At 42.8% G+C, this 24,768-nt stretch overlaps 1 protein-coding gene across 6 annotated transcripts in view; it reads right to left on the reverse strand.

Moving 5' to 3' along the window:
• Positions 1-302: 302 nt before the first annotated feature.
• Positions 303-24,768, reverse strand: part of LOC144594470 (myosin-10) — a 151,857-nt gene continuing 127,391 nt past the window's right edge. For 4 of the 6 annotated variants that reach the window (XM_078400989.1, XM_078400988.1, XM_078400987.1 and 1 more), the window contains 11 exons: positions 23,495-23,743; positions 22,291-22,503; positions 20,692-20,904; positions 18,749-18,910; positions 18,145-18,273; positions 15,864-15,952; positions 12,366-12,489; positions 9,583-9,791; positions 6,650-6,758; positions 4,623-4,795; positions 303-2,069 (listed from right to left, as the gene is read on the reverse strand). In XM_078400989.1, the coding sequence (XP_078257115.1) occupies positions 1,922-2,069; positions 4,623-4,795; positions 6,650-6,758; positions 9,583-9,791; positions 12,366-12,489; positions 15,864-15,952; positions 18,145-18,273; positions 18,749-18,910; positions 20,692-20,904; positions 22,291-22,503; positions 23,495-23,743 (1,818 nt within the window). In that variant the 3' untranslated portion in view covers positions 303-1,921. Of the gene's footprint in view, positions 2,070-2,095; positions 3,820-4,618; positions 4,796-6,649; positions 6,759-9,582; positions 9,792-12,365; positions 12,490-15,863; positions 15,953-18,144; positions 18,274-18,748; positions 18,911-20,691; positions 20,905-22,290; positions 22,504-23,494; positions 23,744-24,768 lie in introns of those variants that run through there. The other 2 variants (XM_078400991.1, XM_078400990.1) reach the window with 1 other exon arrangement.

A 24,768-nucleotide genomic window follows, 5' to 3' on the forward strand; every position in this document is an offset into this window, starting at 1 on the left:
CACCTTCCTCTTGTCCTGAGTTTTGAAAAGAATTTGGGGGGAGGGTAGGGGAGAAAGAGGCCGTTGTTCTTCCCCAATACAGTTATTAAAGGGAAATGTAGATGGGCTGAACTCTCAAATATATTTGAACAAATTACATGAACACCAAACAAAATCAGCACAGATTTTAAAACCATTAAAGCGACCCTTGGTCTTTAAGATAACATTAAAAGAGAATTACTGGACAAGATGCAAATGGCAAAAATAAATTAAACAAGAAAGTTTGTCTAATCGAAAAAGGAATACACATGATCAAATGTTGCACTTAAGTTTATTGTTTTCTTAAAAAAAGTGTTACTTCCAAAGAAATCCGTATTGAATGGTACAGCTGTCTAGAAATACAGGTACAAGGTATGAGAGTGACAGTGCCTGGTGACCAGCTAGTACGGAAACAAACATACTTCAGATGTTAAAGCTTTAAACAAGTTATTAAGAAATTTCTGCATGGTACAGAATGCTCAAGGTACATATTCAAAACACCAAGTGAACCCCTATTTACATTCTGATCACAGGGATTGTACAAGGCATAAAGCTCAGCTGCATAAGATATAAAACCATTTGAATGGTTACATACTCAGCATAGTGTATTATCAGTTTTGACTGTGATGCCCGGTCGTAACCAAATTATAAGCCATGTTTAAGGCACTATTCTGAAATGTCTTAAATTCTAATGGAACTCAGCTTTGAATAAAGATTCATACACTTTTGTATGATTTTTGAATCATGCAGCATCTGGCAGCTCATGGCGTGTCCATCACTCCATATTTAAAAAAACCAAAACATCAGTTGAACACTTTGGAAGTGAAGTCATGTTGGATCAGATTGTGGGACTGCAGCTGATCATCACAGCGCTCCGAGATTTAAATGGTAAAATACAAAAAGCCAATTACCTGGTGCTGGGCCCATGGTTTAAAATTTCCATCCACATTCTGGGGTAAAGTTAGTAATTAAGAATGGAATAGGATATTAAACAATATCAGAAATAACCCCATCCTCTGTGTGAGTTAATGTAAGCAGCTCTTTTGGGGGGGAAAACATAACAGATCAAACATTAAACACAAGTACATTTTAACCACGATAGAGCTATTAATCTCTTAATTGTCGTACTTCAAAATAATTTGTGCAAATGACACAAACAGCAAGGGCCAGTTACCATCGAGTCCCCTACCAGCAATTTGAAAAGGTTTCCAAAAAATTGGAGTGATTGGAGTGAACGCATGTCTTTCAATCACAATGCAGACAAGTGAATTAAATTACAATTCAGTGACCGAGGATAATTCAAGGATATTTCAGTGTAGCTAAGTTTGGGTTATTTATTAATCCCTGGTTACTCCAAGTACACATTGGCACTAACAACGCAGGCCGGTGCCTGCATTTAACATGATACTAACCAGAGACTGCCATCCGAGTAGACTTATTTTGCTTTCCCCTTCCACGTTATAAAACTTGTTTACACAGATCCAGCAATGCTCACAGTTTGATCTTTTAAGCAGCAATTGGCCACAGACTAATAACTTGATAAATTCTAAGCCATTGCCCACAAAATCATATATGAAAATACATATTTGTACATGTAGCATGCATAACAATACACAAGACCCCTCCTGATTGCACCCGAATGTCCAGATTTTATTTAGGTTCGGGTGCAGCTCAACATTCAAAGTGTGCTCAAATTAGTACAAAGAAGACTTGGGATATAATACGCTGGGTGCAGCAAGTCAAGATAAAGAAAATTAAGATGCAAGAGGACAATGGCTTATTTGATAATTTGCCTTTAAAAAGAATAATTAAAATAGGTAGGAAAGAATCAGAAGTCATCAGTTCAGTAATCATTTTAATCTTCAGCCTCTCTTGAATCAGAGAAGGGAATTCCATGCGAACTCTACTGTGCTTGGTTTACTGATTCATTGACCTCCCCACCGCCTTTGCTGTCCACGTCATCGTCCGAGAGTTCAAGAGCCGTGCCCTCCAGCTGTAGTGCACGCCTCCCCGCTCGACTGGTGGTGAAGGTCAGACTGGTGCCAGTCCTCCTGGTGGAAGGGAACTAGAGTTGTAAACATCTCATATTATGGGACACAAGTACAGCACACACGCTCTACTGGTCTTGGGAATAAACAGAGCACCAAGTGCAACATCAAGTGAGTGGATGGCTAGTGCTTTGGATTCGTGCAATTACTGTGCTATATTCGAGGCAAGCAATAATGTAACATGAATGGACACAGGTTCTGGAGCGGGTCAGGCAGTCTCTCTGGAGAACATGGAAAGGTAACGTTTCGGGTCGAGTCGCTCCTTCAGACGGAAGTGATAATGTAATATACACTGGTGAACTTTGGCTTTCCAAGTGGTGAAAGTCAGGGGCCGCTGAGATCAAAGGGGTGACCCGGCAAGGGGGGGGGGGGCTGCTTGCTGCCACATGTAGCAGCAGGCCTCGCTCGCTGCTGCAAGAAGAAAGGACTTCTTGATGAACCTTTTGTAACATTGTCAGTGCCAGAAACCTCTGATTCTACAATGAGGACAGTGGAGGACTGGGGGGCAGGAGAGAGAATGATTAAATAACATTCTAAGAGTACATACATCTGCACTTAGTAGTTATACTTTTGGTCCTATTTACATGGCCCTCCATAATGTTTGGGACAAAGACAAATCATTTATTTATTTGATTCTGTACTCCACAATTTGAGATTTGTAATAGATTTGTAATAGAACAAATCACATGTGGTTAAAGTGTCAGATTTTAATAAAGGCCATTTTTATACATTTTGGTTTCACCGTGTAGAAATTACAGCTGTGTTTATACATAGTCCCCCCCATTTCAGCTAACCAAGATGTTTGTTGCATATCCTTTGCATGCAATGACTACTTGAAGTCTGCGATTCATGGACATCATCAGTTGCTGGGTGTCTTCTCTGGTGATGCTCTGCTGGGCCTGTATTGCAGCCATCTTTAGCTTCTGCTTGTTTTGGGGGCTTGTCCCCTTCAGTTTGCACAGTATATAAAAGTCATGCTCAATTGGGTTCAGATCGGGTGATTGACTTGGCTATTCAAGAATTGACCATTTTTTAGCTTTGAAAAGCTCCTTTGTTGCTTTAGCAGTATGTTTGGGATCATTGTCTTGCTGTAGAATGAACCGCCAGCCAATGAGTTTTGAGGCATTTGTTTGAACTTGAGCAGATAGGATGTGTCTATACACTTCAGAATTCATTATGGTACTACCATCAGCAGTTGTATCATCAATGAAGATAAGTGAGCCAGCACCTTCCACAAGACCTTTTTTCAGAACGGTGGTTGCTCTTTTAAGTACTTCTTGGCAAACAGCAACCTTGCCATCTTATTTTTGTGGCTAACCAGTGGTTTGGATCTTGCAGTGTAGCCTCTGTATTTCTGTTCATGAAGTCTTCTGCGGACAGAGGTTATTGACAAATCCACATCTGACTCCTGAAGAGTGTTTCTGATCTGTCAGACAGGTGTTTGGGGATTTTTCTTTATTACAGTGAGAATTCTTGTCATCAGCTGTGGAGGTCTTCCTTGGCCTGCCAGTCCCTTTGCGATTAGTAAGCTCACCTGTGCTCTCTTTATTCTTAATGATGTTCCAAACAGTTGATTTTGGTAAGCCTAAGGTTTGGCTGATGTCTCTAACAGTTTTATTCTTGTTTCTCAGTCTCATAATGGCTTCTTTGACTTTCATTGGCACAACTTTGGTCCTCATGTTGGTAAACAGCAATAAAAGTTTCCAAAGGTGATGGAAAGACTGGAGGAAAGACTGGGTGCTGAGAGCTCCTTCTACCTGCATTAAAGAAGCATTTAAACACACCTGAGCAATTACAAACACCTGTGAAGCCACGTGTCCCAAACATTATGGTGCCCTGAAATGGGGGGACTATGTATAAACACAGCTGTACTTTCTACATGGTGAAACCAAAATGTATAAAAATACCCTTTAATAAAATCTGACAATGTGCACTTTCACCACGTGATTTTTTTCTATTACAAATCTCAAATGGTGGAATACAGAGGCAAATAAATAAATGATGGGTCTTTGCCCCAAGCATTATGGAGGGCACTGTACAAGTCACACACAGGCAGCACCTTAGTCAGGATTGTCCCTGGCACAGTAATGCAGCAACTCTACTGCTGTGCCACCGTGCCCCCCTGCCTTTAAGCACTTCCACTTGAAGTTCACCCAGACCACTTTTTGCATAGGAAATGTTTATAAAAAGGAATGTTATAAAAAGGGAGAAACAAGGAACGGCGGGTGTTGGCTAATACAACAGAACACAGTGTTCGAGTAACTTAGCAGGTCAGGAAGCATTACAGGAGAACATGGATAAGTAACATTTCAGGTTGGGATCCTTCTTCAGACTGATTAGGCAGGTGGGGTGGGGGAGAAGAAGCGAATTTGAAGAGGGCGATCTTGATAACAAGGTCTTTGATGATAACCACCTCTACCCGAGCTTGTCTAGGAGTGAACTGCAGATGGCCCAGACTCTCAATCTGAAGCAGCGTCTCGACCCAAAACATCACCTATTCCTTTTCTCCCGTGATGCTGCCTGACCCGCTGAGTAACTCCAGTCTTTTGTACCTACCTGAGCCTGCTCTTCAGAGTGTTGACCTCTCGGTTCATGGCCTCGGCGGTCTCCGTGGTATCGTCCAGCTCCCGCTGGAGTTTCCGACGGGCCGCATTCGCCCGCGTGGCTTCCTCCTCCGCCTCCTCCAGCTGCCGCTTCAGCTGCTTCATGCGCGAGTTCGACTTCTCCACCTAGAGGACAAAATCATCTCAATTTTCTGGAAGGTAGAAAGAGGTTTTGCCTGTGAATTTAAACATTTAGCCATTAATCTTCACCTTCCTACTGATTTTCACACTTCTCCTTCCAACTACTTTTATGGCGTGTTTTTTTTAAACAGTGACTGGAATGCACTGCCAGGGACAGTGTTGGAGGTAGAATCAAGTGGCATTTAAGAGGCTTTTTGATGCACATGGACATGCAGGGAATGGATCATGTGCAGGCAGAGGAGATTAGTTTATCTGGGCATCATGTTCAGCACAGACAGTGTAGACTGAAGGGCCTGTTCCTGTGCTGTGTGTTTCTATAGGGAAACAATAAACTGCAGATGCTTGTTTATAAAAAAAAGATCGTGCAGGAGCTCACTGATGGTTAGGCAGCATCTCTTGAGAACATGGATAGGTGACGTTTCGGGTTGGTTTCCTTTCTCAGACAGATTGTACAGGGATCTTGCCCCTCCTCTCTTCTAGCTTTACCCCCCCCTCCCCCCCCTCCACAACCAGTCTGAAGAAGGGTCCAAATGTATCCATGCCCTCCAGAGATGCTGCCAGATCTGCTGAGTTATTCCAGCACCAAAGCAGGTTTCCATAATCCTATTGTTTATGTTTCCAAGTGCAAGGCAGGAAAGGATTCGTGTTTTATGGTGACAGTTTTATGACAAATTCACAATGAATGGGTCAGTAATTCAGATATCAGGCCAGTCTTAAATGCTGGCACAGAGCCAACCTCTGGGTCTCGGTGTAGAGTAGTTGGTGATTAGACCCCCCGGCTGCAAGTTAAAGGGTTGTGTGTAGCGTCTAATCAGTTCATAAGTTCAGGGAGCAGAATTAGACCATTCAGCCCATCAAGTCTACTCCGCCATTCAATCCTTAATATCCAGTGTCCTTATTGAGGCATCTTCCCAATTCCACACTGTCCCTCCCCACTGTCATTCCTCTATACCACACCTACGATCGTGATACTTTTCGTAGAACCACAAGGTTTAGAAGCTGGCAGTGATTTAAAATCCAATCCTGTGTATCTGACGTAAGCCCAAGGCACCGACTGCAGTGTTTTTCCACAATACAAAACAAGGGCACGTTTCACCTTTTGAAGTGTAGAACAAGGGAATAGTGATTTCACATCTACTGGACACCTCACCAATGGGCCATGGAGCAGGCATTCTGCCAAGTCCCAACAGGAATGCCTTTGATGTGCTCAAACTAAAAATCTGAAAGACTTCAAATTATTAAAAACACAACCATTTAAAATAACTTTAAAAAAAATCCCTAAATGCCCTTCCAGCAGCTGATTTTCCAAAGTTTTTTCCAACATATTTTTTGAAGGATCCATTGTAGCCGCACAGACTCAGCAGCAGCTTCTCAGCTGAGTGAATGGGAACGTTTAGTACAGAGGCACAGCATGGAGGCAGGCCCTTCAGCCCACCGTGATCACTCGGACACTAGTTCGATCCGACGCACTCTGGACAATTTACAGAAGCCGATGAATCTATAAACCTGCACGTCTTTGGGATGCGGGAGGAAACCGGAGCACCCGGAGAAAACCCATGCCGCCATGGGGAGAACGTACAAACTCCTTACAGACAGCATCCATAGTCAGGATCGAACCCTTGCCGTCTACAAATCTGTCCAAATGCTTTTTGAAAGCTATAATTGTATCCACTTCTACAGCATCCCGGGGCAGCTCAGACGACTCTCCAAGTGGAAAGAGTTGCCCTCAAACTCCCTCTTAGATCCCCCCCTCCCCTCTAACTTTAGGCCTTTCGAATTAACCTGTCAGCCATCGGTGGAAGAATATTACTTGAGAAATCCCAGAGGCTAAAATGCTACCTGTTCTTTGTACTGATCGGCGTGCCGACGTTCATCCTCAATCTGCAGGAACACTTCCTTCAGCTTTTTCTCTGTGCGCCGCACCAACTTATTGGCCGTTGCTCGCTCCCTGCAACAGAAATGTCAATGTCGAACAAGAGCAAAAAGGAAGCTGATCTACTCAAATGTCCGAAATCATCAAAATTGGCAGAGGTTCTGAGAAAAGGACAAGAGCTAGCATCTCTGACAAATGCCGAATCACAATAATGGAAGCATGCGGTTGTTTTACCCAAACAAATGAAATTCTGGAAAAGGAAAAGACATTGTTGTAGTAACTCAGTGGGTCGGGCAGCAAATCTGAAGAATATGGATAGATGACATTTCAGGTCCCCACCAGAAACATCACCTATCCCATGCTCTCCAGAGATGCTGCCCGATCCACTGAATTTGGGCCATTCAAACTGATACTCTTTTGACCAATTAAACTAGAATACTATCCTTGATCACCAAGCAATTAAAAGGAGCAAATTTCAAAACCTTTTTGAAAAATGGCAAGTACAAAATTGTAATTTGGAAAAGCATAATGCTATAACAATGCAAACAACTAATAGCCACAGTTTTAAACTTTCAAAGTGCCTTCAAATATTCTGATTTTCTGAACATATTCTGTTAATTTTAGAGTGATGAAATGTGGTGAACAGCAATGCATGATATACCATTTGTGTTATGTCCAGTTTCCCAGCTGCACATACAATCCTAGAAATCAATGCATAGGAACATGTACACCTGCTTTTCCCTCTCCTGGTAATCAAAGTGATAATTGTCACAGATGACTGAATGAATGAAGCGACATTAATTTATATTTTCAAAATTAAATACCAATTAATAAAAAATCAAATTTAAATTATTCTGAACTACACTCATAACATCTATTCCCCAATTGCTTCTGTCCCGCTATGATCATATGTTAACGGAGTGCCACTAACAATGAAGTTTAAACAAAGAGACTACAAGCAAAACACAAGGGTTAAATAATTTCAACCAAAATTAGAATATCATCATATGCTTCTTACTGCACAGAAATGGACCATTCAGCCCACTGAGTCCATGGCGGCCATTAATCACCCAGTTACATTAATTCGATTTTTTCCTATCAACTCTCCCTAGATTCTTTCACTCACCTGTCTATACATTGGGGACAATTTACAGCAGCCAAATAACCTTCCAAACAACACATTTTTGGAACTCCACACAGACGGTATCAGAGGTCCAAATTGAACTGGAGTTCTAAAGCAGTAACTCGACTAGATGTGCCACAGTGCTGCCCTATTAATTATTTGTCAGAGTAATGCAGGTCCAACATCGATTTCACGGCACCCTTGCTTCCAGAGCCTTGCTGGATTATCCACTTTGTCAGACCAACACAGGCCATGGCCTCGGGAGGCCGAGGTACTGGACTGCAAAGTTGGGCTTGAAAGTTGGCTATGGGAAACAGATCCGCAGGAGATCCAGAGCCCTGGCCACAGAGCGCAAATTAGACCTGCTGATCTGCCGCGGAAATCCTGATGAGGTCGAAATCGGCTGCTTCACCAGGCCCAGACGCTGCATATTGAGGGTCTTCCAGAGGGGAATTCAATTGCACTTTCATAATTTTGTCCGGATTAAAGGAGGAGCAAGACCACCAGTTTCCGAGAAAATAAAATGGTGGTGGACCTTCACCTTTCAGCCCAACTCATTCATACTGACCAATATATATCTAGTTTAAGCCCATTTTCCTGCATTTGGCTCATATTTCTTTGCCTTCCTTCAGTGAGGAATGTGGAGGAGTCACTGTGGTGGATGTTCATGTTAAAATGTATTTTATGTATTCATAGAAACATAGAAAATAGGTGCAGGAGGCCCTTTGAGCCAGCACCACCTTTCATTGTGATCATGGCTGATCGTCCCCAATCAATAACCCATGTCTGCCTTCTCCCCATATCCCTCGATTCCACTAGCCCCTAGAGCTGGTATTCTGTTGTTTTTTATTGGTATGACTGTATGGCAAATGAAATTCCTCGAATTTTGCAAAACATACTTGGCTAATAAAGTATGATTATAATGATGATGATGATGTTATCACTCTATTCCTTACTTTTCCATGAACCTATCCAAATACTATTAAACACTGATTGTACCAGCCTCCGGCAGCTTGTTCCATGTACCACCACCTTCTGAAATATTTGCTCCTTAGATCATCTTTAAATATTCCCCTCTCACCTGAAACCCATGTCTAACTTTTAGTCACAAAAGGACACAAAGTGCTGGAATAACTCAGCAGGTCAGGCAGCATCTCTGGAGAACATGGACAGGTGACGTTTCAGGTCAAGACCCTACTTCAGACTCACTTTAATCAGACTTTGTAAGAGTAGGGGAGCTCATCTATCCATCTATGCCCCTCAATTTAATAAACCTCTATAAGGAGAGTCTTTAGTTTCTTGGGCTCCATTAAGAACAATCCCAACCTATCAAATCTCTCCTTTGTAATTTAAACCCTCCTCTGGTAAAATCCCGATGAAACTTTGTACACTATTTCTAGCACAACCACATCAGTACAGATAACAAACGTCAACCATAATCCCCATTTTATCATCTGGTGGAATAATCACATTGATCCAGCTTCAAGAACATTCACAACTTACACAAAATATTGATCAATGTATTATTTTTCTGGGATAAGGTTTCTCCTCCCCATTTCGCAAAGCAGCAATTCTGAACCCGCAACTTATCAAAGGACTTTACAGGCTAGGTAAAAAGGACTAAGATTTTTTGTTGCACTTCAGTTAAAACTCAAAAAGCTACATTCATTTCCGGTGTTTAGGTGGGACTAGTTTCCTGCATTGCAGAACCATGGAATGAACCTCCAAGGATCCGGGCATCAACTACATGTCAAACTTAATGCACAGTAATCTTACTTTGCTTCCTGTTCAAGTTGTTCTTCCAGTTGTGCTATCTTAGACTCCAGTGCCGAAATGGTGGATTTGAATTTGGACTTGACTGACCCCTCCAGCTCTTGCAGCTTGGCTTTAAGTTCTTTATTCTGCCGCTCAAGTTGTTGGCGTGCGTTTTCACTCTTCTGACCAGCACTGCGCTCACTAGCAAGCTCCGAATTCAGAGTTTCAACCTGTCGCAAAGAAAAATGAAGAGCAAACAAATAGATTACATGCCAGAAATCCAGGATTGTGTCTTTAATGAGCGCAACTATTCCCATTGGTCCTCTCTAAGTTTTTGGCTTTAATGTTAGAATCATAAAATCTGACAGCACGGAGAATGGACCGTTGCCCCAACTGCTCCATGCCGACCAACATGCCCCACCAAGCTAGTTCCTGATTAATGGTCCTGACCCAAAACATTATCTATCCATTTTCTCCAGAGATGCTGGCTGACCCGCTGATTTACTCCAGCATTTTATTCCCCCATCTTTGGTATAAACCAGCATCTGCAGTTCCTTGTTATTCAATTTTTCCATGTTTGGTCCATAACCTCTAAATCTTTTTTTATCCGTATAACTATCCAATGTCTTTTAAATGCTTTATGGTACCTGCCTCAATGACCTCCTCTGGAAACTCATTCCATATACCCACCACCCTTTGAGTGAAAAGGTTGCCCCTCAGTTTCTTACTAAATCTTGTCCCTCTCACCTGAAACCCAAGTTCCCTGGTTATTAATTCGCCTCCCCTGGGTAAAAGGCCCGCATGCACCCTCTCTATTCCCCTCATGCAAATAAGAATGATGTAGCAGCATCTAGTGTCTGAGAACTTGCTGGTCAGGTTAACCCATGACAATCATATCATATACATACAGCCGGAAACAGGCCCTTTCGGCCCTCCAAGTCCGTGCCGCCCAGCGATCCCCGTATATTAACACTATCCTACACCTACTAGGGACAATTTTTACATTTACCCAGCCAATTAACCTACATACCTGTACGTCTTTGGAGACAAGTTAGACAACATTCTTAAATTTAACTTTACAAATTGCATTGAAATCTAGGTTTGGAAAAAGGAAGTAAATTGGAATAAATTCTTTCATCACGAGCAAATAGTTAAATGAATTTCTGACTGACCACTGCTGTGAAGCATTTCATGTTTGAACTTCAATAACCTTGTTCATTTCATATAATAGTTCAATATCTGTTTGGTCTATGCTACAATATCATGCTTGTTTGCTAAATCTTGATAAGCAATGTGAAGCCAAATGTTTTGACTTAAAGAAAAGCTGTGGCCAGCTGAGACCAGAAGATAAGAGATTGCATTAAGCAAGAAAATCAACACGCAAGAAACCGAGCCCATTCTAAATTTAAAACATTTCATAATCACTCAAAGAATCTGATGTCGATTACCTGTCAAGGTAAAATCCCACGATATCTAATCAACTACCAACCAAACATGCAAACCAATGCAGGGCAGCATGGTGACGCAGCAGTAGAGTTGCTGCCTTACAGCGCCAGAGACCCAGGATCGATCCCGACTACGGGTGTTGCCTGTACGGAGTTTGTATGTTCTCCCCATGACCGCGTGGGTTTTCTCCGGGCACTCCGGTTTCCTCCCACACTTCAAAGAGGTACGGGTTTGTAGGTTGACACAAAATGCCGGAGTAACTCAGCGGGATAGGCAGCATCTCTGGAGAGAAGGAATGGGTGACATTTCGGGTCGAGACCCTTCTTCAGGTTTGTAGATTAAATGGCTTCGGTAAAAATTGTAAATTGTCCCTAGCATGTAGGATAGTGCTGGTGTACGGGGAATCACTGGCCGGCGTGGACTCAGTGGGCGAGTGGGCCTGTTTCCACACTGAATCTCTAAACTAAACAGGGAGAAACACGTAAAAAAGCTGAAATTTGTTTACAAGCTGGAACGACATCTAATTCTCATGTTGCTCTTAGCTCTGTGCAGTACCCAAATAAGAGTTCTGCCCACATGGAGATGGAAGGGATGGGATAATAGTTGGTTAGAATGTGCTTAGACCATTCAACCTGGGATTCTGTTGTGGTAGGAGGATCTGAATTGGCAATTATGGCTCCAATTTGGAATTATTGCTCTGCGGCAATATGAAAAAAACTCGTTCATTCACTAAAAAGCAGGAAGGTGAGGCATCTTTGACGGAGGTTCGGGGACTGCTCCGAGTGGCTGGCAACCCAAGCATTACACCAAAATGCCACCATAAATGCAGCTACTGAAGAACTATGTGCATCAGTACTTTTGTAGTGTTTTCTCTACATGTTGCTGCAGAGATTTAATTACATCTAGGACCATAACAGCATTTCCAATATGCAGACTGCATAAGAATGTGATTTGCAGAAGTATTAAAAACCATGCCATGCCGTGGGCAGCTCAGTAGAGCCACTGCCTCACAGCATCAGAGACCTGGGTTCGATGCTGACCTCGGGCGCTGTTTGCGAGGAGTTTGCACGTTCTCCCCGTGACTGAGTGCGTTTTCTCTGAGTGGTCCAGTTTTTTCCCCACATCCCAAAGATGGACAGGTTTGGAGGGTATCTGACCTCTAAATTGCCCCTAGTGTGCAGGGAGTGGATGAGGTGGGATAACATAGAACGGGTGATCGATGGTCGGCGTGGACACGATGGGCTGAAGGGCCTGCTTCCATGAGGTATCTTTCCATCTTCAGAAAAAAATGTCAAAGGCCAAAGGGATCAACACCAAGCTGTACAACGGTAACTTTAATCAACCACAACAAATCTAACCTGCATCGTAGTCTTCCGGAACCTGTCATTGAGGAGCTCCATGTTGCTCTGCTCTTCCTCAAGCTCTTCCTCTAACTGGACAATACGAGCCTCCAAGCGACGCTTCTCATCCAGGAGAGCAGACCTGAGGAACCACGAGGTCCAATTAACATCAGAGTTCAATTATTCAAACATCTACCGATACTACAAAAAGACAAAGTGCTGGAGCAACTCAGCGATTTCGGCTACATCTCTGGAGGAAATGACTAGGTGACGTCTGGATTGGGATCCTTCTTCAGACTCATGGTTCCGACGCGAAACGTCACCTATCCACACATTCTCCAGAGATGCTGCCTGACCTGCTGAGTTACTCCAGCACTTTAAGTCTTTTTTGTAAACCAGCATCTGCAGTTCCTCGTGCCCCTATTTTTTAATACCAAATCGATCCGTTTAAATCAATGGGATTTAATGTTTCAAGGGTGGCCCTAGTGTCAAGAAGTATGCTTGCAAACAATTGGTTGCGAATTAAATATTCTACTTTGGAAACAAAACCATTCAAAATTTGATTTCTGACCAATCTGTTACTGTTGATCAAGTACCAACACTATGGTACGCTAACCAGGTGATAACCAATACTTGGCTACTACGGTTATTTAATTCCCCATTCTTGGAGATTAGAGGCCAGTATACATATTATACAAGTTCAAAGCATTAAGACACAAAGTCTGCTTCCCCATCATTCACTTTACATTCCAAAAACACAAAACAAACTGAAAAGCTGCATCACGGCACAGTAGCAGAACCAATCGATTCCCATTTCTATTATACATTAAAGTCAAGGCAATTTACTGAAATTGCACTGGGCCCATACTCACTGGAGTTTAGAAGGATGAGAGGGGGCCTCATTGAAACTTACTGAATAGTGAAAGGCCTGGTTAGAGTGGATGTGGAGAGGATGTTTCCATTAATGGAAGAGTCCAGGACCAGAGGCCATTGCCTCAGGATAAAAGGATGCACCTTTAGGATGGAGATGAGGAGGAATTTCTTCAGTCAGAGGGTGGTGAATCTGTGGAATTCATTGCCACAGATGGCTGTGGAGGTCAAGTCAATGGATATTTTTAAGGTGGAGATTGATAGATTCTTGATTAGTGTAGGAGCCATTTACGCTTAAATTAGTTTCTGTCTTTTTTGCATGCTTGGGGGTGTGATTTGATACGTAATGGGGAGTGTCTACATCTGAGGAGGCTAGCGTAGCCACAGAGATTGTGGGTCAGTTTAGTCTCGGAGGATGGAGAGAATACAGTTTTTTAACCGCACAGCCACAACCACAACTCACAGCCACAACACACGACCACAACCACACAACCACAACCACACGACCACAACCACAATACACACGACCACAACCACAACACACACGACCACAACCACACAATCTCGACTGTACTGTTTGAAGAAGAAATAATTGATAAGCACGAAAAGTTATGAATTACTCTTTGGATTTGTGCTACTTTAATAAAGACCGATTAATCAAGAAACAGCGTTTGGAAGATTCGTTTTTGCTATCTCAGAGTGCGGTGAGTGCGTAAACTATATCTCCACCCCATCCCCGAGCAGTAATGGCTATCGAAGTTGGACTTTGAGAAGGTTTAGAAACTGCCATTACATTTAGTAAGGGTGTCAGCGGTTATGGGGAGAAGACAGGAGAATGGGGTTGAGAGGGATAGATCAGCTATGATTAAATGGCAGCGTAGACTCCATGGGCTGAGTGGCCTAATTCTGCTCCTATAATTTATGAACATGAAAATTCATCAGCATCCATGGTGTATGCAGCATTTAGATACTGCCAAACGCACATTTTGAATATATTTGTCCATCTGCTACTTTCTTATTCTGTTGTGCAACCTGACTGGGACACCCCCCCCCCCCCCCCCCCCGCAAAAAAACATAAATGCCAAATAAAAGGACCCCAAGCCGAATCTCCCTGCTGCCAATTTACAAAGGAGCACAATTTGGGGGAGGCAATTCCCTTGTGAATTCAGCAGTGAAGATTGAAAGAAAGAGAATTTCTGGACCTTAATCAACAATTGCTCTGGCTTCAAAATCTCTGGACGTTTCCAAGAAATAAGAAGCAAATTCAGAGATATGAACAGAGAGTATATTGATGAGTGAACTGTTAAAGGTCCCAACTGGAAACCAGCAAGAATATAATTACACAATTTTAAGAGCTTGTGAAAATAAGATTTCCCAACACCATAAAAACAGGAACATGGTCCTGGATAAAGGATGAACCATGAGGCAAAAAACTGGAGATGTGCCATTCAAAGTAGGACACAAAGACACAAGGAACTGAATTAAACTACTTGGATTTTTTTCCTCATTAGCCTTTGATGTTTATCAACCCAAACCCTGTTGAAAAGTAAGCAACATCATTATCCACTGGAAATAAGTTTGTTTTTCAATACTCATGCCATTAATTAGAAATTCAAGGTTTGGTTGCAACATATGACTGAAAGATGGATTGCAAGACTATTGTGGTTGGGAGAATATGCGACAAGACATTACATTGTGCTGGAGGAAACTGCAGATGCTGGTTTAGTCTGAAGATAGACACAAAGTGCTGGATTAACTCAAATGGTCAGGCAGCATTCTCTGGAGAAAAAGGATGATGTTTTGTGTCTGAACCCTTCTTCAGACTGAAAATAGAGTGGGGAGGGGGCGGGGGAACTCTAGGTAGGTAAAGGCCAGAGCAAATCAGGGCCGGCAACAGATGACCAAGGAGGAGTGGAACCCAAAATGGGCCAATGTTGGCTGGGGAAGAGATGATAATGCCCATAGTGTTACACGCTGCTTCTCTTTATACCCCAACCTTCCTGCTTTCCAAGCTTGCTTCCATGTAATTTGTATGGCAGCAAAAGAATTCTACGACTGAATACCCTTTATGCCATCTTGTTGCAAGTGCTTACGTACATCGGTCAAAGACCTAAGACCAGGTTTTGACCCAGAAGTCAGAAGCCAAGACCCAGTCTACACAAAACCTGACAATTTCAACAAGCTGTACAGTACTAGTATCCAACCATGAGACCACAGAGAAAAATAAAATCCAGGCATGGAAAAATGGCCTTGAGTGAAGTTATCCAAAGATGCCCTGAAATATGTTACATTTGTGGATCTCTAGTCAAAAATTATTTAGCAGCTTTACATTATAAACCTTCAGAAGCTGATTAAGTCAAAGCGAACATTCTAATAAGAGGCAATCTTGAACTGCTATTTTGACATTCCTTAGATACATATGCAAATCCTAAGAAAACAATAAAGCTTGAATGAGCTTGGCTCCCACTGCAAACATTCTGCAGTTGGGTCTGCTCAGATAATTGCACAGTCTGGAGATACAAGATCAAGCCTTTATTACTGTTGACACATGAATTTCATTTAGATGTAATCGTGGCATCTCGAGTGCTTTAAATAAACAAATTATATTAAGAACTGGGGTAATGGGCTGATGTCACGCTCTCTTACTTTCCAGATGTGCTGTTTGCAATCTCATCTGCCAACTCGTCACGTTCCTGTTCTGCATGGCGACGGGTTCTCTCCGAAGCTGCCAGTTCCTGTAAAATTGTGCAAAGTTCAGTTCCAGGCAAGACCCAATGATACAGGTCCGTCATTGCACTGAAGAACAAACTTAGAAACTGTTCTGCAAGCTTCAGCTACATTAATCTCATCATACGACAGCCCGATTAAAAAACAACCAATTCTTCAGTGTGAATCAATGTTAGTTAATTTCCTCAAATATACGTCAGGTTTTAGGACTTTTGACATGCGCTATGAATTTAAGCAGATCGTGCCTGATCCATAATCTGGCTCCATTCATAGCACACAGTACAGCACAGGAATAGGCCCTTTGGCCCACAATGTCCACACCAAACATACCAGGTGAAGCTATCTCCTCTGCATGCACATAGAAACATAGAAAATAGGAGCAGGAGTAGGCCATTCGGCCCTTCGAGCCTGCACCGCCATTCAATATGATCATGGCTGATCATCCAGCTCAGTAACCTGTACCTGCCTTCTCTCCATACCCCCTGATCCCTTTAGCCACAAGAGCCACATCTAAGTCCCTCTTAAATATAGCCAATGAACTGGCCTCAAATACCTTCTGTGGCAGAGAATTCCACAGACTCACCACTCTCTGTGTGAAGAAATTTTTTCTCATCTCGGTCCTAAAAGACTTCCCCCTTATCCTTAAGCTGTGACCCCTGGTTCTGGACTCCCCCAACATCGGGAACAATCTTCCCGCATCTAGCCTCTCCAACCCCTTAAGAATTTTATATGTTTCTATAAGATCCCCCCTCAGTCTTCTAAATTCCAGTGAGTACAAGCCTAGTCTATCCAGTCTTTCTTCATATGAAAGTCCCGCCATCCCAGGGATCAATCTAGTGAACCTTCTCTATACTCCCTCTAAGGCAAGAACGTCTTTCCTCAGATTAGGAGCCCAAAACTGCACACAGTACTCCAGGTGCGGTCTCACCAAGGCCCTGTACAACTGCAGCAGAACCTCCCTGCTCCTAAACTCAAATCCTCTTGCTATGAATGCCAACATACCATTTGCTTTCTTCACTGCCTGCTGTACCTGCACGCTTGCTTTCAATGACTGGTGCACCATGACACCCATATTCTTCCATTTCATGCATAACTAAAAACCTAACTATCCTAACTAAAAACCTCAAAGGCAGACTTTTGCATTTGCCTCCAGTACCATCTCTAGCAGCGTGTTCCAGACACCTGCTATTGTGTAAAAAAAACTTGTCCCGCATCTCCTATGAATTCTGCCCCTCGCACCTTAAAGCCACATCTTGTATTTGACATTTACACCCTGGGGAAAAGGGTCATCTAGTATGACTCCATGTATCTTGTGCAACCTTGTGGGTGGGTCTTCCATACCACACATTTAGATGCAAATAGACTTAAGATTTATTGCATTAAATAGATCTATTAGAGTTTTATTCACACCCAAAATTGTAGAAATGCTCAGAGATACTTGTGTTGATATATGCTTACAGTTCCAAAGTATATTGTATATTCCAAGCTATGAACAAACTATAGATATTGTGTTGCAATTTGTAAATAGTCAAGCATTGATCAGGAAGCTAGAATAGCTGTTCACTTCAATCATCCTGATCAGAGCAAGAACTTGGCAAACTGCTTCTATGGGCAGGGATTTCGGTTCAGTATTACTGTTGTATAGAATCTTAAAAGGAACATTACTGCAGGAGACCACCACCGACTTTCCAGCAACTGATGGTCACGCACCTCTTTTAATCAGAGAAAAAAATGACAAGAGCGTACTTCCAGATGTGCCACTGAAAATGTGGTGCCGAGGCCAGGTGAGGCAGCCAATCTCACCCTCATCGGGGCTTCTGCAGGCGATCGGCTGGTAGAATTTGCCCATGCAAAATGGATACTACAGCAAGGCTCTGGAACCAAGGGTACCAGAAAATCAGCAATGGACCTGTATATCTATAGACCATAATTTGGTCAGCAACAGTGCAATATAGTTTGCTGTTTAGAAGCCCATCATGATACAAATGGTCTCAATTTCCCATTGCAGACCGTTTGTAGGTTTGCAGACAGCAAACCCCTCCAATTCCGATTACACGGTTGAACTACATGTCAATCTCTTTAGTCAAGCTTACTTTATCTGCACAGATAAGAAGCATGAGATTTGTGTGAACAAATACACTGGCCCTTAGGCTGGCCAGCGTCCAAATGCCTGAAGAAGTGGTGCCTGGGATCAACAGACCTCATGAAGCTGCAAGATTTCTGCCTCCAGACTCTTCAGCTTCTTTTCATTCTCCTTTGACTGAGAGAAGATCTCATCTCTGGAAACACGAGCCTCTTCTAGTTCACGTTGGTAGTCCTTCATCTGTGCCTGCAAAAAAGGTTTGAGAATTCAGCCCTCCGGATCACATGGACTGTCGATCACCCGGTCACACGACCTCGATGTTATCCCACTTCAACTCTGCACACCAGGGGCAATTTGCAGAGGCCAATTAACCTACAAACCCAGATGCCGGTGGGACTTGCAGGAAACTGGAGCACCCGAAGGAAACCTCGCAGTCACAGGGGGAAAGGTGCAAACTCCACAGTGACAGCACCCAAGGTCAGGATTGAACCCAAGTCTACCCTTGAGGCAGTGGCTCTACCAGTTTGTCTATTTTGTTTACATTGTCCTCCAATCTCATAAGGCAACGAATCATACTTTGTGCAAACTTAATGTAATTTAGCATTGCTAACTACACAATCATTCATTCAAAATGCAACTACTGCACATTGAGGTTCTTCAACTTAAGAACCTAGATCTTTGTACAAGCAAACTGTAATTATGAAGGTTTCAAATGATTTACCTGTACTCTACGAAGTTGTTTAATTGCCTCATCACGACTTTTATTCGATGCCTCGATTTGTGCTTCCAGGTCTTTAAGGTCCATCTCCAGCTTCTTCCTTGTGGCGACTGCTTGTGTACGTTGCTTCCGTTCATCTTCCAGCTCTGCTTCAAGCTCACGAACCTGTGGCACGAAGGAACAATTACTGAACTGCAAACCCCTCACTCTTCCAAACACCACTAAATCCAAGCTCAACTGTGTAGTTAAAAAGCGTCTATTAACTCCAGACCTAATGCTGCTTACCCTAATGCTACTTATTTAAATGCTTAAAATTTAAACGGCAAAGCTGCACTGTTGCTCATGCGTTCATTATTACAACTCTGTCCTATTTAGCAGCGCACACACAAGGTTGAATGTAGCCTCAGAGACCTCAAATGGTCTCCAATATTACTAGGTGGTGAATGGTGAACGAGGATGAGAGCAGGCAAGTTTATCATTTGCACACACCGGTGGTCAGGGAGGTTGGAACGTTACTACAGGTCCACCTCGGATATTCCGGCAACTGGTGGACCGGCACCTCCTTTAATCGGGACAAAATTACGGGAGTGCACTTGAAGTGTCTTTCCTGGAAGTCCCCCCCCCCCCCAGAAATGTGGTGCCTAAGCCAGTTGATGTGGGTGATCTTGATCTCATCGGGACTTCCTTGGCCGATCAGCGGGTCGAATTTGCCCCCTGTGGCCATGGCTCTGGAACTCCGGCCCGTTTGCAGCTGGCAAATCTGTTCCCATAGCCGATTTCCAAGGCCAACTTTACAGGCATCCCTTCCTATCCCCCCCCCCCCCATCTCCTCCCCCATCCACCCTGAAGTCATGACTTCCATTGGTCCAGCAAAGCAGATAATGACCTCCAGCAGTTGGCTGGGAGCTCTGTCTGTACAAGGCCATACATAAATGACAGGGTGATCCAGAATCTGGTGTAACCAACTTGCAGGTCAGTTTGCAGCTATTCAGATTAGCTTGATATCATGGCAAGGTGCCCGTGAGAATGACTGCAGATATTCTACAACTTAAGTCAGAACTTTGCTAGTCAGGCAGCAATGGTGGCGAGAATGAACAGACAACCTTTTGGGATAATACTGTTCTTCAGACTGTCCCCCTCCACCACAGATGCTGCCTGGCCAGCTGAGTTCCTCCAGCACTCTTCCGCTTCTATTTACTTTCAAGGTCAGTTTATTGTCACATGTACCAATTAAGGTACAGTGAAATTTGAATTACCATACAGCCATACTAACAAAAGCAACAAGACATACAACTACATAAAAGTTAACATAAACAGCAGATTCCCCACGTTCCTCACTGTGATGGAAGGCAATAAGGTTCAATCTCCTTCCTCTTTATTCTCCCGCGGCCGGGGCAGTCGAACCATCCACAGTCAGGGCGGTCAAAACGCCCACGGCTTGGAGTCTCCGATGTCGGTCTCGAACCAGTGACCGCGGGCTCCGCGATGTTAAAGTCCCGCCGGCACCCATGGTTGGAGCCCCAAAGATGACCCCTGACAGGGATCGCGAACTCCGTGATGGTAAGACCGCAGGCTCCCGGTCGATCTCCAGCAAAGGCCGCCAACTCCACGATGTTAGGCCGCAGTGCGGATGGAGATATGATATGGAAAAAAAAAATCGCATCTCCATCGAGGGGAAGAGGTTAGAAAAAGTTTCCCCCAACTCCCCCCTCACAGAAAACAAGCTAAAGAACACTAAAAAAATATACATTTAACATATACAAAACAGACACAAAGAAGGAAAGGACGGACAGACAGACTGTTGGCGAGGCAGCCATTTGAATTTCACTGTACCTTAATTGGTACATGTGACAATTAATTGACCTTGAAACCTTGAAACTTTAACAAAGTTACTTTGTTTGCGAAAAGGATATTGATGAGAAATTATCTTCGGTGGAAGAATTTACCTGCTTAACCAACATTCTCTTCTTCTCTTCATTCTGCTCATCTCTGGCCTGCAGGTCCCGCTCAAACTGGGCCTTCATGGCCTGCATATTGACCTCCAAACGAAGCTTGGCATCTTCTGTGGCCTGCAGTTCATCCTCTAGCTCCTCAAGCTGGGTCCTTATCTCGTCCACCTGTTGTTCCAAGGCCCGCTTGGATTTCTCAAGTTCATGCACCTTCCCAAATACAAAGACAAGATCACTCAGGTACAGCTATTTATTGATCGACTCCCATCTCCTCCAGGGTCATATTGTTATTGTTATATTCGAGGAGAGGGAAACATACGTTTACAGTGTGCCAACTAGACATCTCCAAACTCAGAAAGGTTTCTCCTTCCCTTCCAATTCACCAAGATATTACAAACCACCGAACAATGCACTTGCGACACAATGACATTAACTTGCCTTGAAAGTTAGTTTACATAACTTTCCTTGCCTCTAAATATACAAAGTGACACACGAATAGGAGAACATCCAATTCATTTTCCAGCTGAAAGTCTATTGATATCTAAAAATACTTTTCAGGCCCCAACTTTAAAGAAACTTTAAAATTTAAAAATGTATTTTAACTCTACCCATGGCTTAAATGGGAAGTGTTTTCCTCATAGCCTCACTTGCAGTTCCAACTTCAGGCAAGGCTAGATTTACAGACAAAAAGTCCATTACAAGAAACCCAAATTGTAATCAGAAGTAACTCCTGAAATAACAAGGGTGCCAAAGGAAAATAAAAGAATAAACACACAACTAACTTACTTTTAAAATTAAGGAACACTATTTTTTTAAACCTTTCCAGTAAGCTGCCAAGGGCAAAAATTATTTTAGAAATTTTGAACCAATACTGCACATTCTTTGCTAACATAGAAAATAGGTGCAGGAGGAGGCCATCCGGCCCTTCGAGTCAGCACCACATTACCACTGCTACATTAATTTTTTTTAAAAATATTGACGCCCATGTCCAAAAAATTGTGATCAGACTGTTTTTCTTAATACCATTTTTTAAAACATTGAAAGTGACAAGTTAACTCCAAATCCCAAAGCAATTTTAAGTAACCATATAGTGACTGCTTAGTTCCATCAAGCTTCACACACGAGCAGGTGCAACAATAAATCTCACTGATATCATAAGATCCTAAGACACAAGAAAAGAATTACGCCATTCAGCCAGCCCATTGAGTCTGCTTTGCCATGCGACCGTGGTTGATCTATTATTCTATTATTATTCAATGCTATTCACCTGCCTTCTCCCCATAACCTTTGTACTCTTTCTAATCAAGAACCTATCAATCTCTGCTTTAAAAACAACGAATGACTTGGCCTCCACCACTGTCTGTGGCAATGAATTCCACAGATTTATCACCCTTTGGCTAAAGAAATTCATCCTCATCTCCACTCTAAATGAGATAATAATTTGTGTTTGTGACAGGAAAGCCTCCATGTGCAATCCAATAGGGATATAAAAACTCAACTACTGGCCAATGTACTCCAAGCTATTCAGGAAGGTGAGTTTGAAGCACCAAACACTTTTAGTTGTACATTGTTCTGCGGTTCTTTGAGTTAACTTACGTTCTTGCCCACATCATCCTTGGAACTCATCAGGTCCTCCATTTCAGTGCGGAGTTGCTTGTTGTGTCTCTCCAGCTCTTCTTTGCCTTCAAGAGCCTCGTCCAGCGCTCGGGTCAACAGCAGAGTCTTTGTCTCCTTTTCTCTGGCTTCTGCCTCAGCTCTATCCCTTTCCTCAGCAAAGCGAGCAGAAATGCTCTTTTCCTCAGCCAGCATCTGATCAAAGCAAAGTTCATTTGAAATAATGAAACTTTTAAATTCATATAAACCTACAACATTTAGAGTAATGAACTGTAGCATCTTTCACGATTCATTAAAGTGCTTTATTTCAAATCAGACTGTTTCAATCCTCTACTTTTTTCCCCCCTAATTTAGTATTTTCAACTGAACTCTGATGCAGAAGCCAAGAACAGAATAGCCATCAAGTGACATAGTCTGCTCAAGTCTCCAAGAGCTACATATTTTAGCTTGAGCCTCTTAACTACTATTGTACAGCTGTAAAATTGCTGAATATTAATAATTTGAAGTTTGAAAAACCCATTTGATAGAGGCTCACTTTAGTCCACCAGAACCATGAAAACCCATGCAAGATGAAAATGGAACATGCTGGTCCCAAAAGACCTATCATTACAATTGTTGTAATGCAATACAATTGTTGACATTTAAAAAAATTCTGTTCCAGGTAGGATGGCAGCGGCACAGCAGGTCGAACTGCTGCCTCAGCCCCAATCACCCGGGTCCGATTCTGATCTTGGGTGCTGTCTGCATTTCACATTCACATTCTCCACGTGTCTGCATGGGTTTTCTCCAGGTGCTCCGGTTTTCTCACACACCCCAAAGACATGTTGGGTTGTAGGTTCATTGGTCCTTGTAAACTTCCCCTAGTGTGTTGGGGGTGGATGAGAAAGAGGAATAACAGAACGAGAGTGAACGGGCGATCGATAGTCAGCATGGACTTGGTGGGAGGCCAAAGGGCCCCGTTTCCTTGTTGTATCTCCCTCAACATCTGGGAATCAGTATTACCAGCTGAAATACAATGCTGAAAACCACATTCTGCACCTTGGTACTTTTCTCTTTGCTCTACATGGTGCGTTTGGCTTGTTGTATTCATGTACAGTATTATCCAATTTAATTGGATTGCACGCAAACAAGATTTTCCATTCTCCCCAATGCACGTGACAATAACAAAACCAAATATCAACAGTACCTGATCAAATTTCTTCTGTTTTTTCTCAAGACTGGAGACAATTTGACGCTGGTGATCAAGGTCCACCAACAGATCATCAAGCTCCTGTTGAAGACGGTTTTTGGTTTTCTCCATTTTATCAAAGGCCATTGTTTTCTCTTCAAAGCGTTGAGTGAGTGCTTCCACATCTTTCAGAAGTTTTCTCTTGGCCTCTTCCAGGCCATCTATTGTCGTCACATCTTCATCCACTCTCTTCTTCGCGTCAGCCAGCTAAATGAAGAGGTTAAGATCAGACATTGCACCGGCCCACAATCCGGAATTCAAAGAAACACATTTTGTCAAAGCATCACGCCATAATTTTGTCTCTTAAATTGCCAAAAAAAAAAGTTAAATATTTCAAAAAGGTTATTTTGTTTGAAAATTGTATTTGCAGCATTACTTGGCAAAAAATGTGGCAATATTTCCAGAAGAAAGACTGAGGTAAAAGATTAAAAATCTCAATTTTATAGTTTGCAGACCAACAATTTGCAGTCTGAAACTTTGCAGAGAATTTAAAGGGCAAAAGATTGTCTGCCAATATTTTATTGTTTTTAAATGTTTTTTTTTTTTTTAAAGCATCTTGAAAATTTTAGTTATACTTGCATCAAAGTTGTTGAGGATCAGTATAATTTCTTTACGGGCAATTAATCATTTATACATGGAACCGTGCAACACAGGAACAGGCCCTCCGGCCCACAATATCTGTGCCGAACATGATGCCAAGTTTAAACTAATCTCCTCTGCCTACGCACAATCATATCTCTCCATTCTCTGCTTATCCATGTGCCTACCTAAAAGCCTCTTAAATGCCACCATTATATCTGCCTCCACCACCACCCCTGGCAGTGTTCCAAGCACGCACCAGCCTAATAAAAACATGCCCCGCACATCTCCTTTAAACTTTGTCCCTCCCACCTTAAAGCTATGCCCTCTAGTGTTTGACATTTACACGCTGTGCAGCACAGTGGCACAGCGGTTGAGTTACTGACTTACAGCACTAGAGACCTGGGTTCGATCCTACTATGGGAACAGTCTGTAGGGAGTTTGTACGTTCTTCCCATGACCTGCGTGAGCTTTATCCGGGATCTCTGGTTTCCTCCCACACTAGAAAGAACTATAGGTGTATAGGCTGATTGGCTCGGTGTAATTGTAAATTGGCGCTAGTGTGTGAAGGATAGTATAGACAATAGGTGCAGGAGTAGGCCATTCGGCCCTTCGAGCCAGCACCGCCATTCAATGTGATCATGGCTGATCAT

This window comes from Rhinoraja longicauda, chromosome 6, assembly GCF_053455715.1.
Source record: "Rhinoraja longicauda isolate Sanriku21f chromosome 6, sRhiLon1.1, whole genome shotgun sequence".
Taxonomy (NCBI): Eukaryota; Metazoa; Chordata; class Chondrichthyes; order Rajiformes; family Arhynchobatidae; genus Rhinoraja; species Rhinoraja longicauda.